Below are 15,549 nucleotides of genomic sequence, written 5' to 3' on the forward strand. Positions count from 1 at the left end.
ATCCAGGCAACATCCTTGTGAGTCCTTTCTGCACCCTCTTTAGCTTAACCACACTCTTCCTATAGTGTGGTGACCAGAACTTCACACAATACTCCAAGTGCAACTTAACCAACATTTTGTACAGCTGTAACATGATGCCCCATCTCTTCTACTCAATGCCTCGGCCAATGAAGGCAAGCATGGCATACGCCATCATCAACCCGTCTACCTGTGTTCCAGTTTTCAGGGAACTACATACTTATACCCTAAGTTCTTCCTGTTCAACAATACTCCTCAGGGCCCTGCCATTCATTGTACGTCCTGCCCTGATCGAAATTACCAAAATCCACCACTTCACACTTGTTGAGTTAAATTCCGTCAGCCGTTCCCTTGTCCATTTTCCCAGTTGCTCTATGTCCTGTTGTAACCTTAGACAACTTTCTTCCATGCCCACTATACTACCAGTTTTGGTGTCATCTGCAAATTTAATAATCTTGCCACCTCTATTCTCATCCAAATCGTTAACATATATGACAAACAACAGGGAACCCAGCACTGATCTCCGCAGCACACCACTGGTCGCAGGCCTCCAGAGTGGAAAAACAAACCTCCACGACCACTGTTTGCCTCCTTTTAGATATCAGTTTTGTATCCAATTTGCCAACTCACCCTAATCCCATGTGATCTAACCTTCTGGACCACCCTACCACACGGGTCCTTGTCAAAGGCCTTACTAAAGTCTATGTAGACAACATCTACCACCCTGCTTTCTTCAATCCTCTTGATAACCTCTTCAAAAAACTCAATCAAATTCATGAGAGACATTTTCCCACACATAAAGCTTTGCCGAATCTCCCTAATCAGTCCTTGCCTTTCCAAATGTAAATAAATCCTGTCGCTCAGAATCTCTTCCAATGACTTTCCCACCACTAATGTTTGACTCACCAGCTTGATGCTCCCTGGCTTATCCCTGCTGCCCTTCTTACATAAAGGCACAGCATTATATATCCTCCAGTCTTCCAGTTCCTCACCTGAGGTTAACAAAGATTCAAAAATCTGTCAAAGCCCCAGCAATCTCCTCTCTTATTTCCCGTAACCTCCTAGGACACACCTGGTCAGACCCTGGGGATTTAACTAACTTTATATATTTCAAGACCTCCAACACCTCCTCCTTTGATATGTTATAGGATATCATTGTTCCCTCTCCTGAACTCACTAGCTTCCATGTCCTTCTACAGCAGTAAATACCAACAAGTGTTTTTCACGATAAATAATATTGATAAACAATGGTTCTGCTTATATGTATATCGAAAATAACTAATTTATTCACAACACATCGGTTTGGATACATGAGGAATCTGACAATTCTCCTTCAATGATTAAATATCAATACCCAGCCAATAATAGACGGGCTGATACTTTATGGGAAGTGGGGATAATATTTCACAAGTAGAAAAGGGAAAATGTGTTGTACCGGAATTCCAACAACTTATTCTTATCTATATCCTGAAAGGATCTTAAACATTTCTATTGTACATTAGTTTTGCAAGATTTGTATGTTAAACTTTCTTTTATTCCTTCTTTTTACTGAAATAAAGTTATTTGTTCCTTTTTGGTAGGCTGTGCTCCATTTTGATCCAATGAAAAAAAGCTTCAGGTCAGATATTTGAATTTCAATATTTGCAAGAAATATTTGTGTTAAAAACTTTTCATGGCTTAACCATTTCTTGATCATTTCCAATCATACTGGGCAATTCCTAATGCTGGATGTATATCAAATGTTATAATTCCCCATGAAAGTTTCCCTTTTAGTAGTTGGGCACTTCCAAGGTAATCATGTTTTCATTATACAATGCTGGAGTGGCTGCTTGCAGGCTTAAGGCCCATAACTGATCATTTGTCCTTTGGGCCATCCCTTCCTCCCTCCCGCTATTATCAACTTCTCGAATCTCTGATGATTTTCAGAAACCTCTTCCCTACCCAAACTCTGATTGCCCTTGGTCCTTTCTCAATTACCTGTCTCCCCACTTTCTCAAGGAGGAGACACCAGTATTCCAGTATGCTGTTGAACCTCCTACCTTCTGGACCCCAAATGGGTAGCACCACAACCTCTGGGCCCTGAGTGCAGCACCTTCCTCCCCTCTCCTGACTCAACCAAAGCAGCAACTCCCCTCCCAGGCTCAAAGGAAACTGCTCTTTATGTTAAACAGTACCAGGTTGTTCTTGATGGCTGAACAATTACATTGCCCACAGGAATACTGGAAAGAATAAATTCATTTGGAACACATGGGTGCAAGAGGAACTCATCAAATCTCCTTCAATTGTCAAATTTCATATTCCAGTCTTCAATAAGCAGATTGATATTTCACAGGCTTCTTCAACATGGGGTTAGTTGTGGCTGCTTGTAAATTTCTAGCACAGTCGAAGCTAATAGCAGCATGGTAGAGGAGGCTCAATTGGCCACATATTGCATAGGAGTTATAGGGTTGTGGATTCAAGTCCCACTTCTGCCAGTTGTGTACAAAAATCTAGTCTGGTTTTCCAGGCTATTGATACAAGAGTTCTGCATCACTGGAAGAGCCTTCTTGCTGCTGAGATGTTAAAGTGAGGTGTGAATTTGTTGGCTCACCTTGAGTTGGATTAGGGAGTTTGCAGCGGCAATCTCAATGCCTGTTTATTGATCATTTTGTGAAATTGCAAGGGACGACAGAAGTGTCTGCTGTAATGAAAAGTTGTATGTAGGTCTTACCTGTATCTTACCAGCTTTAGTGGGAATTGTGAGAGCAGAGATTATGGCTCACACTTCCAGACTGTCTTCCTTAAAATACCAACAGGATGCCTTCAGGAGAATGGAGTATGATAGATGCATTGGGAAAGCAACAGCATGTGTATGTAGCTGAATCCTGATAAGTGCAAAGCAAGCTTGCCAAAAAAATTATAGTTTGCCTGATGATTCTGTTGACTGTTTGTAATAAACTACCATCTCAAAATATCTTTGTTTGGCTCAGCCAGTCTCCAATGCTGTCTGTGCTATAGACAAGCAGTTCCAGTCTCACGAATATGCCATCTTCCCATATCCTCTTCATCTTGTTTCCTTCAGCCAACTTAATCTGTCTTTAAATATTGACACAAGTTCCAGTTTAATCATTAACTACATGCATAAACAATTCGCCTGCTCTTTGCCCTAAATCTCTAGCATTTTAATCTTCATTCTTGATCTTAAATCACTTAAACTTGGAAATGTTTTCGTTGAGCTAATGCCATTATTGTGGTTCGTGCTAATGCCAAATTGGGTGCCCCTCCAAGAGTTCATAAAATCGGCTGCAAGCAAGTGGGCAGCAGTGTTAGCAAGGTCTTTGACCTGCAATGTTAACTGTATTCCTCTCCCCACATATGCTGTCTGATTTGCTGAGTATTTCCAGCATTTTCTCTTTTTATTGCAACAGTGTTAGCAATGATTCCACAGTGTGAATGCTGGTGGGAATACACTCAATTTATCACAGATGCCAACACTTTACTGAACACCAATCAGAGGAAGGTATAAGCCCTTAAAGGCACACTCCCCCATGGCAGTAAGCCAGAAGCAATAGTCATTACTTCTGCTGTGCGGGAGCTGGAGAGAGCATGGGGCAGCACCAAGATTCTCTGAGAAAGGCATTGAAGTGCTGATGAATGAGATACAACACAAACAATGTAACAACACTGGGAAAAATATCACAACATCTCTTTTGTACACATGCAAATTCCTTGCCTCTCACAGCCACTCATAGAAAACAGTCGTCATCAAATCTCCAATCCCCTGCATGTAAATCGACCCAATCCATTTCAGTAAAAAAAAGGTATTTGCTTCATATCCTCCACTGAGGTAGAAACCACCCAGCCTGTGGGCATGTGGGTGTGGTTGTGCTAGGGGAGGGTGGGAGGGGTACTTATAGACACAGCACTCACCATACTGGAGGGGAGAACCACAGAGGCTCCTGTTGAGTGAGTTCCTCAGCAGTTAAATTTTAATTTGTTAAATCTGAATTTGAGCAGTCTGAGCACTTTGTGAGGTATGCGACCAGTCTCCAGTTTTGGAGCTGCTTTGTGATATGTCCCACTGTTAGCCCAAAGGCCCTTTAAATGGTGTCAAAATCTAGAACTCAAGGGGTTTTGCAAATAACTTTTTTTGTGCACCAAATGGTGGTTGTTTTCTGGACCCAGGAGCTCAAATTTATAACAGATGCCTTCAAACATGCCTTGTGGGATAACTGATGTCATTGGGTGCATGCCTGATGCTGGGAAAATGTCAGATATGTAGGAGGGATCCCAAGTGGAAGTGTCTATTCCAATCGCAAAATTGGTACATTTTCACCAAAGTGATGGGTAAGGTAATTTACTCTGTATAACACTAATGTTGGATTGCAAAGCTTTGCTAAAACTAACACTGTGCAACCTAATTTCTATGCATATAAATAGTCAGAGAGATAAAGTAACTCTGCGGAATAGATAAAGTAACTCTGCTATTTGACACCTTGCTTGTTTCCTTCTCATTGATAATCTCACCTCCACTTCAACTAAAACATTTTACTGGGTTTTATGGAAGAAATTGCATTCAAAACAGAAATGAGCTGGCTTATAACGGACTGAGAATTAGGAGGCCACCAATACAGCACTGAGGGAAGCAGGAAATGTTACGATTAGAACATGGGTGGGGGATGGGAACCCGAGCTGATGGATAAATTGCTTTTATTCTAATGAAAGCTAAAACTCACTACCCCCTAACAAAAATTGCAAACAACTTTCTTTCAAAGGAAGTGTATTTTACTGAACACAACTTCCTCGGTAAAAGAGAATATTAATTTTTAGGATTTTAAATATTTAAACCAGGAAAATAACATCAACAACAATGAAAATTAACAAAAATCTTCTGTACATTGCAATAATTACAATCAATTTTATAATAATGTGATAACTTTTAAAGAATTTCAGCTATTTTAAACATTTGCACAAGTATCTAAAGCTTTAAAGACAGACACACACTGAAAATTCATCAGCATTCTATAGACCTAAATCTAGAAGAGAAAAACATCTTTTTTCCTTGAGATTGCTTCCTTTATGAGAATATTTCTAACAGACAAGACACATGGGACACTGTACAAGCATAAAATTATAGTTCCTTAAAATTGGCCTCATCAACAATTTGAGATGTTTTTACATCCAGAACAGTAACCACCAAGCTCCTAAACAAAGCCATAACATAATCTAATAAACTCTATTTTCCACTAATCCATGGCAATGTGAAGCATAGGATCAATTCATTACTTCTGATTCCCCAAAAAGAAGAAATGATACTCCTGTTTTTTTTAAAAAGACAAGTACATCTGAACTTTTAGCGATACCATTACAAAATAAGAAAGTTTCATTTCCAGCCAATTCAAATCGAACTCAATAAACTTTGATTTATTTTGGCAGTATAGCATTACTATCCTGTCCTAAAGCAACTCTCTTGAATGTTCTCAAAGGATAACTATGATATTTAAATATTAGATTTATTTTATGGAGTGGCAACGTGAAGTACGACTTCAATTAACTCTCTTTATAGGTAGTCATGATCATCAAAATGCCTGTCAAGTGTAGTTGATCAGTTTAACAGAAGTTTGAATTTAGTGTTACAGACCAAGGCACATAGATGGAGGTGAAATACAATTCAGGAATGATCTAACTATGGGGAAGTAGGTTTGAAGAGCTAAATGGTTTCCTCCTATTCTCCTACATCCTATAATCCATTTCCTTTTCCACATAATGCTTCCCTTGGTGGCAATTTACTTCTTGCAGTCTCCTTTCATCATAGGTGATCTTGAAACACAAAGCTGCCTATGATTTTTCACGGTGCCTACATACCCCTCGAGATTGATCAGAGGTATTATGATAGATGTATTAAAGAAAGAATTCTTAAGTGGACAATTCACATCCAGTCATAAACAATAAATCCAAGGGATGGAATTCACTACATCACGATTCCCTTGTCCATTGCAGATTTTCACTAAGCTAAGCTTATGGCAGATTTCCAGCATTAATATGGGGCCATTCAGAACATGGGTCCAAAGTGACCTCCCATACAAGTCATCCATGTCTGCACTTCAACTCCTGATGTCAACCAGTGTGTCTGCAATGTAGTTTAGAGAGGCTATCAATATCTGAATTCTTTGGCTGGTCTAAAAATGCATTGTAAATGCGAAAGCCAATTGAGCAATGAGGGAAATTGGAGATTTCTATTCTCTTGCACTTAAGAACACCAAGATACAAGCACAATCATAATATACAAGTCAAACTACAGTTACTATGTAACTGAATATTTGACCTTACTTTTCAGAGCACTTTTAAATATCATAGTTTATAGGGTGGCATAGTGGTGCTAGAGGTAGAACCACAGTTCTGGTGACCAAGGTTTGATTCTGATCTTGGATGCCATCTGTGTGGACTTTGCTCATTCTCCCTGTGACTGCATGGGCTTCCCTCAGGTGCTTCAGTTTCCTCCCACATCCCAAAGATACACGGGTTGGTAAGTTCATTGGTCACTGTGAATTGTCCCTTGTGGAGAATGAGTGGGCGGGTGGGGGGGGTGGAGAATCTGGGAGATGACTATGGGTATGTGTGAGAGAGTGGGTCAAAGGGAAATAAGTCAGGGAATGGGATGGATGGGAATATTCTAAGAATTGACATAGATGTGATAGGCTTCCTTCTATGTTGTAAAGGAAATAGTCTAACAAATGAGCAATACATGATGTTTGTGTGCAGCTCAAATCTGTGACTTATGGTATCAAATAACTTAGCAAGCACATGATGATTTTAAATCAGTATTGAAGCCACTTTTCACCTGAGGTAAATAGAGCGGACAGATATTTTGATTAATTCCCATCACATTCTGAACTACTGTTCTTTTTTATAAACCAGTTACATTTCTTTGTAAATTTTTTTTTAACATTTTTTTTAAAGTGTGGCAACAGGCCCAATGAGTCCGCGCTGCCCATTTTTAAACCCCAAATTAACCTACCTGTATGTCTTTAGAATGTGGGAGGAAACTGGAGCACCCAGCAGAAACCCACGCAGACACGGGAGAACGTACAAACTCCTTACAGACAGTGACGGGAATCGAACCCCAATCGCTGGCGCTGTAATAGCATCGCGCTACTGTGCCGCCCATGGGTTGGGTTGTCTTGGCAGACGGATTGAACCTACCTGATTTTCTCATCAAAGCCCAAGGAAGTCATTGGTTGGGAAAAGCCCTTATTAATTCACAGCTAGGCTGAGGCAAGTTTGTTTTAGTTTTTGTGAGGATTCCTGGTGGGATCTGAGAAGTAGGAATGTTTCCCTAAGCTCCATAAAGAATCTTGAAACACATATGAACAACCCCCTCAGAAGAGACGGGTTGACAATTTCAGTCTGTCAGCTGTATCATTACAGTGTTATCATCATGGTTCTTGCAATTTACCTGTAGTCTAAACATTTCCCAGACTTCGCATGAAAGTAAGGAGAACATACGGCAGTGATTGAAGGGGACTGAAGACACAGCACAGAAATATACCATTGAGGGTGAAATGTTCCAGCTGCTTCCTTGCCTGTTTGTGTGAAAGAGTTTGTTCACAAAGGCTCCTTTGGAACGAGCCAAAACTTCACTCAGTGCAACGGTCACTCCACATGAAAAGACGTCACACAATGGCGACTTCCACTTCCCAACAGCAACAGGTCTGCTTGACTCTAACGTGGAACCAACATGCTACCAACATGTCTTATCCCAGGAAGCTATGGATTTGGCTAAGGAGAATTTTTAGTCAAACCTTGAAAAAAACAGGGATCTCCCTGCTGTCTGCCCAAGGGTTCTCCTCAACCACTTCCTCTCAGTGGCAAGGTGGATATCATCTTCACCGCGCAATAACTCTAAGGGAACCGCCAGGAGCCAGATGGCTTCATTTGACCTCACATAAACTTTTGATTCTGTCATTTGAAAGGAACGGTGGAGCACCCCTCTCAAATTTACCTGCCTATATCAATTCATCTCCATCTTACCCATCTTCCATGTCTGGGATGGAGCAGTTCAGTTATGAAGAGATGAAAAACACGATGATGTTGGAGGGACTCAGCAGGCTAGGCACGTGGAGAAAAGCAGGCGGTCAATGTTTCGGGTCAGGACCCTTCTACAGGACCGAATATAGGAAAAGGGGAAGCCCGATATATAGGAGGGAAAAGCAGAGCAGTGATAGGTGGACAAAAGAGGGGAGGCGGGGTGGGCACAAGGTGGTGATAAGTAGATGCAGGTAAGAGATAGTGATAGGCAGGTGTGGGGGAGGAGGGGAGAGCAGATCCACTGGGGGATGGGTCAAAGGTAAGGAGAGAAAGGAAAAAAGGTTCGGAAAGGGAAGAAGAGAAGAAACATGGTTGGGAGGGGTGTGGGGAAGGGGTTTGGGGATTACTTAAAGTGGCAGAATTCAATATTCATGCCTTAGACTGCAAGGTTCCAAGAAAATGAGGCGCTGTTCCTCTAATTTGCATTTGGAATTCTCCTGGCAGTGGAAGAGTTGGAATTAACATTAATATTGAATTCTCCCACTTTAGGTAATCCCGAGCCCCCTTCCCCACAAACCCACCCCCCCCCCCCCCCACCATTCTTCTTCCCTTCTTTCTTTTCCTAGTCTCTTTTTTTTCTCTCTCCTTAACTTTGACCCATCCCCCGGTGGATCTGCTCTCCCCTCCTCCCCCGCACCTGCCTATCACTCTCTCTTACCTGCTTCGAACTATCACCACCCTGTGCCCACCCCGCCTCCCCTCTTTTGTCCACCTATCACTGCTCTGTTTTCCCCTCTATATATTGGGCTTCCCCTTTTCCTATCTTCGGTCCTGAAGCAGAGTCCTGACCCGAAACGTTGACCGCCTGCTTTTCTCCACAGATGCTGCCTGGCCTGCTGAGTTCCTCCAGCATCATCGTGTTTTTCACCTAGATTCCAGCATCTGCAGTCCTTTTGTTTCTCCAGTTATGAAGAGACAGAAGAGGCTGGGTCTATTGTCCTTGCAGTGGAGGAGGTTAACAGGGGACATGATTGAGGTATACAAAATTATGAGGGGTGTAGATACGGGAGACTGGGGGAAACCTTTCCCTATGTCAGAGGTGGGTAAAACTAGAGGACATAGATTTAGGGTAAGGGGTAGGAGATTTAGAGGGGATCTAAGAGGGACCTTTTTCACCCAGAGAGTGGCGAATACCTGGAATTTACTGCCTGAGAGAGTGTGGAAGCAGGGATCTCTAACAATCTCTGACAGCATTGAAGAAGTGTCTAGATGACAGCATGAATAGCCTAGGCAGAGAAAGCTACGGGCCTAGTGCTGGAAGATGGAATTAATGCAGCATGAATGTGATGGGCTGAATGGCCTGTTTCCCTGCCATATGACTCTATGATCTTAATCCACAACAGACACAAGCTCACTGCAGACTAGGGCAGAACAGACCATACTGTTTATCTATGTTACTGGCAGCCAGCATGAGTGGCTGCTCTGGTTTGCAGCTCTGGCTGGGATCCTACAGATGCAGGGTCCCATGGACTACATGCATGTCAATAGGGAGGACTTGTCAATCACAAGGGCTTCCTCATCCTCAATAGGCAGTGGTGGGCTTTGTCCAGTGCGCAGAAGATTCCTGGGCAATTACCATGATGCTTTTGGCCCATGGTACACCACCTTCCTGATTTTGTTTCATCTCAAAGCAGATTTACTGGCTCAGAGACAAGGGACACTCTCTTAAGTCTAGATCAACCTGGAGGCAGTCTTCAGCCAGGGTTTCCAGATGGCGCTCTAATTAATGTTGTAAGCAAAGTCTGACCCTTGGGCAGTTACAAGGCATAGAGCGGAGAGCTCGGTGTAATCCTAAGAATGAGGCAGAATACGATGAGGCCAATACAGCAGTAGAAATCCTTGGGATGCTCTTGTTATTGTTCAGTTCTCCTTGGTTTCCCCAGTCCATCCATCTGATAAACAAAAGTCACTGCTCCCCCAGTGTCCTCAGTTCCTCCAACGCAAAGCAGTCCTGCAAACAGCTAAGCACCTCTTTCCCAGCCCTTCTATTGCTCAGGGCCAATCCATGCCTTACCATTCAGCATAAGAGAGGAGGTCACTTGACAACTAGCGTCTAAAAATAGGCAAGATGTGAAAGTGGTGAAAAGAAATAGTTGCACATGGGACAATAATAAAACAGTCACATTAATCTAAGTGTCTAATTCACAAAATGTGTACCCTTCCTCGCCCTACAGAGTTATATGCGGTGCAACGCCTGTGCTTTCAGAAGAATTGTTAGAGGTGTACAACATCATGAACAATTACATAGGGTAAGATGTGAAGTGAGTCAAAGGATATGGGGTTAGTACAGGAAAGTGGCACTTACGTGAAATATCAACCATGATCTCATTGTCAAAGAATTATGTGAGGGGCAGAATTGCCTAATCCTGTGTGTATTTCCTTTGAATGTTCCAAGTTGAATTTGACATGATTGGTAATTTCCATCTTCAGGTCATAGAGTGGTTATTGTATTGATTTCCATGTGTAGTTGAACAATTAACCATAATTCAGATTTAAATAACTTTTTAAAGGTTTTCATCCTAATTTAGTTCTAGTAATGTTCTAATATTTTAGTGGGCGTAGTGGTTAGCGTAACGCTATTACAGCGTCAGTGATCGGGGTTCAATTCCCGCCACTGTCTGTAAGGAGTTTGTACGTTCTCCCCGTGATTGCGTGGGTTTCCTGCAGGTGCTCCGGCTTCCTCTCACATTCCAAAGATGTACAGGTTAGTAGGTTAGCATGGATGTAATTGGGCAGCGTGGGCTCATTGGGCTGGAAGGGCCTATTACCATGCTGTATAAATAAAGTTTTTAAAGTTTTCCCTTGAAGACAAAAATAATGCATGATTGATGTGCTCAAAAGTTGTTCCCATTACTGCAAAGACCAGAGGATATATAATTCAAAGTGATGGGTGATAGACAAGGAGGTGTGTGAGGAGAAACAGGTTTACACAGACAATGGACTTCACTACCTGAAAGGGTGGTGGAAACAGAATCAAGCAATGGATAAAATGGCGTTATGGAATAGGAGTATGCCATTTACTAGGTAGTAAATTATCCTAGGTAGTCACTGCCTAATCAGATACCTATTGTGATCCCTGTCTGATATGGCATCCTTTCCACCGACAAAAATTCCTTAGCAAAGGCCTGAGACATGGTGCCATTATACCAAAGGTGGACTTATCCCTTCTTCCTGCAAGTGTGTTCAGTGCAGATACAGTTTACGTTCTATGCTGCCCTAGTACATCGACAGGTCCTCAGGTCCAGCATCTGAATCCAGTCCAGCTGAGCTTAGACAAACTTATGGGCTCTGATCTGAACTTGTCAGGGCTGTCCCCTGCATTGACTGTCTGACCTTACTCCCCAGAGACCTGAGAGTCATTAGGTGGAACCCAACCCTCTGCTTTATCGGTCTTGCTAAAGTGGGAGTGTCTGAGCTTGTGGTCTGATGGAGCAGCCTCACAGAGAACGACTTCTCCTGAGGAGACATTATCTGCCCTTGCACACCAGCTCCTGCAGATTGCTTGAATGTCCCTACTGAGATTAAAACTATACAAAAGAAGTGTCAAGGTTAGAGAATACATTTTGAATATGACCATGGTTCACTTATTGCTGATATCAAAGCAAGGGTAACCAGGTATTTAATTCCATCACCATGACGCTCCCATACCCCTGTCCCCTTATGTTAAGTACTGAGATCCAGCCCCTCCCTATCTTGTTGAGAGTTGGCCGAGGGCCACTTTTAGAACTCTGCCTCCTTGTCACGCTCTGTGCTGTCTTCTCCTGTGAGGAGGGAAGCAAGAGACCCATGAGTGAGAGTAGTGAAATGTGTAGGATGGATGAACGTTGGGGGTGAATATGGAGGAAATGCACCCTACTGCATAAAGCTGAAGGCAAGTGTTATTGGTGGCTGGACAGATAGGCTTGTGAAGAAGTGCACAAATAGAAGGCAAGCATGCAGTAATATGTGGGAGTAGGTTGGAGAGATCGGAGTTAGCAGATTAGAATGATGCACTCATCAGGGTGGAAGTGAATTTATCTATGTACAATGCCGTCCTGTCTGGTAGGTCATTAAATTGCTTTGACCAATGAATCCACAAGGAAGACAGCATCTCCTGCTAGTGACCTCTTAGGCAACCTCTGGCCATATATTTGTTTCACTGGCAAGCTCCTTCCTCTGTAATTGGACAAGAGTTTTGCCCTGCGAGCTCGTATAAGCCAAGAGTTATATCCAGGGAGATGTCACTAAAATGAGGCGTAGGCTTTGAACATGCAGACACCTTCAGGATCCATCAAGTTTCAAGTTCGAAGTATAGTCAAGTTAAAATTGGCTTACCTAAGTCATTAAAACACTCATGCCTGTGAAATGCTTGGGAAATCAGAAATTATATAATAACGCAAGGGATTAAAAGCCACTGACAGATATTCAACGCTGACTGATGGGCTTTTCCTGCTTTATTAGATCCTTACCTCTGCTGCCAGTGCATTGGAAATTTATAATGCAGTCCATTTGTAAGCAACCCATAACTTCAATGATAGCATTCCTCTTGTACAGCAAATGTTATGACAAGCAAAATAGTCATGTATTGTTACTATCTCAGGAAGAAAATTGGGGCCATAAGCATTGTCAGTCACATTAGCACTAGAAAATGGAAATAACTATTTACTTGGTTTTTATAATAAATATTTTGGAGTAGAGAAAATGGAATTGACAAATATGATCAATATTTAAATGGCTTTTTTTACATCTTAGCACATTACCAGGGATTATGCTTATCTGTCTTGTATTGCACCTATCTATAGACTTAATTTTGCATCTTTTAATGAATAACAAGTTCAACTCTGTTACAACTGAAGTATACCTTATGTTGGATGCCAGAGAAACATGAATGAATTCATAATTTTGTGCTGAATTTGTGCTCATTTGAGCAGATGATGCCATGAGGAACATCATTTATCTTATAATATAAAGGCTATGGAAAAAAAGTTTCAACGTCATATCTGGACAATAAGATAGAAAGAATTCTATTGTCTGAAGTGCTTAAAACAATATTTTAGCTGAATCTTATGGTCACAGTAGTGTAAATCATACATTAGTCAGACCATGCCAATATTTTACATTAAAGCTTCATTTCAGTCAACTTTGAGCATACTATTAATGTGCATTTTATAGCAGTACAATTGAGGAAAAACAGGATGTTATGCATATGTGAAAGATTGTGTTAGAGTAGGTAATATTAATTTTGGGTGTGTGTAAAATGGGCAATATCAGATCATACATCTTTACACCTGAAATGTCTGCCAATTTCCATTTCTGATAATGCATGTTTTATTTACATGAATATCCAGTGTTAAAATTACCTGTGTATTATCTGAATATTTGTGCTGCCTAATGGTCTAAGCTGATGAATTACAATTCAGTAATAAGGAATGATTACAGGTCCTGCTGAAATGAGTTTGACACATTACACAGTCAGAGAAGTCTAATGTGCTTGTAACTGCCCCCATTAACTCATATGGACTCAATGTCTCAGAGATATTCCTTTTGTTCTAACTATCCCTTCCCCACCTCCTCTCAGACTGAAATCTAACTTGTTTCTCTCTTTACCAGTTCTGATGAAGGGTCACAGACCTATAATGTTAACTTTTACTCTTTCCACAGATGCTGCCTGGTGCGCTGAGTGTATCCAGCATTTTCTGTTTTTTTAAATTTCAGATATAATCTTCCCCAAATCATTTTTAGCATTAACTATATTTACTGCTGCTTCAACTTGTGTATTTTTTCATAAGGATGCATTCTTTCTTGTGGAGAACATTATAATGAGCTTAACAATACAATAGTTTAAAAACTTCACGGTATAAATCAACATTAGGATATGAAACATTAATGATACATTAATTGCAATTAATTACATTACAGTTTGAAGTGAAATAACTAAAAAAGATGCAGGCTGCAATCTCAACAACAACATTTGTTTTGCAAGTTTTCTGAAGAAAATGTAGTTGATTTTCTTCCATATAAAATGAATCAATTTCACTTAATGAACAATTTGAAGTACTTAAAATTGAAGATGACTTCAACAATATAAATACTTCATTCATCACATTTACTTACTAGCTTCTGGAGTGAAAAGTACAAGACTCCTCTCAGATCCGTTTCTGTTAAATTGAAGTTGCCTTATTGTCAACAGATCTTTCATATAACACTAAAATAAACTTTCTCTGCTCGATCAATTCATTAGTGCTATGAGGTATTTTAACAGAGGGCAACATTTTATAACACATCTCTTAAAATGTTTACAGTTAACTATGAATTGTTGCCTGAGTCCCGAAACTTTCCATTAAATACCCCAAAGCAGTGAAGTACCAAGACCTGAGAGGTAACAAGTCAATTGTTAAACATAATTGCTTGTCCCAGTTATAAGTACCTAAATCCCAGAGCAATATACTTACAATTAAAATTTGCTTTGAATGTTGCTCTGTGCAACAAGTCTAGATTTTAATTGATATTAATTACTACAGAAAACTTGAGTCTCTAACAGCAATACCATATCATTCACATTGATTAAAAATCATGAACCACTTGAACAAGGACAGATATAATAGCTGGGCATTTGCTTAAACCAGTGCTGAAATGCATCTTCTTACCTTTCGAGGCATGTTGCTGGTAATGCAGCTAACCCTTTGCACATTTTGCTGGCTCTGTCTTGTCGTTTTTCACCAAAGTGAAGTCTGCCTAAACTTAAGCTCCTTCTGGGGCGCGCTGCTGAGCCTTGCAGATTATATACAGGCCCTCTCCCCTTGAGTGACGCCGGCTGGTCAGCCAATTAAATCTTTCAAAAGTGATTATAGTCCAGGGAGCACGTGAATGTCTCTCTGCAAAGGGGGGTCTGTAGACTATAGCCTGCAGCAGTAGAAATGGAAAGGTCAATCACAGTTGCAAGAAAATAAATCATGCTGGTTCTTTTAAAAACAAGTTCCACAGATGGTTAAAGGATTAAATCCAGTTCTAGATTTTTAAAAAACATATTTTGCTTCACCCAAGCAGGTCTTCAGCAGGAATCCACTATATTTAATGATCTACATGCTGTGAATGTCCTTTATGCTGTGGATGTTTTAAAATGCATTCCAGCATATATCACAGTGTAAAACAATGACTGCTTATGTGTCAGTGAAGGAAAACAGGTGAAGGAATTTCCAAGCACACAGAAGGCACACTAAAAACAGACAACCTGTGAGCAGTAGACAAAACTTGCTAATGGTGAAGGAAGTTGTAACTTAAAAAGCATTTGTGAGTTTTTCCAGAGCAGGTTATTTACTGGAGGCTGATCCAGGGTGGATAAGTAACATGATAAAATGCAGAATGGAAACAGAAATGATTTAGATATAGAACAGGTTATTTAAGATTTAATGTAGAAGAAGTCAGTGTTAAATGGAGCCTTAGTAAGAACTACACAACATCTGGAGTTTGAAATAGCAAAAAGAA

At 40.9% G+C, this 15,549-nt stretch overlaps 1 protein-coding gene across 1 annotated transcript in view; it reads right to left on the reverse strand.

Moving 5' to 3' along the window:
- The window catches only part of LOC127568897 (regulator of G-protein signaling 5-like), a 41,890-nt gene extending 27,028 nt beyond the window's left edge, over positions 1-14,862 (reverse strand). Inside the window, exon 1 of the mRNA XM_052013148.1 lies at positions 14,712-14,862. Within this exon, the coding sequence (XP_051869108.1) occupies positions 14,712-14,755 (44 nt within the window). The 5' untranslated portion in view covers positions 14,756-14,862. The remainder of the gene's footprint in view (positions 1-14,711) is intronic.
- Positions 14,863-15,549: the final 687 nt, after the last annotated feature.

This window comes from Pristis pectinata, chromosome 3 (assembly GCF_009764475.1).
Source record: "Pristis pectinata isolate sPriPec2 chromosome 3, sPriPec2.1.pri, whole genome shotgun sequence".
Taxonomy (NCBI): Eukaryota; Metazoa; Chordata; class Chondrichthyes; order Rhinopristiformes; family Pristidae; genus Pristis; species Pristis pectinata.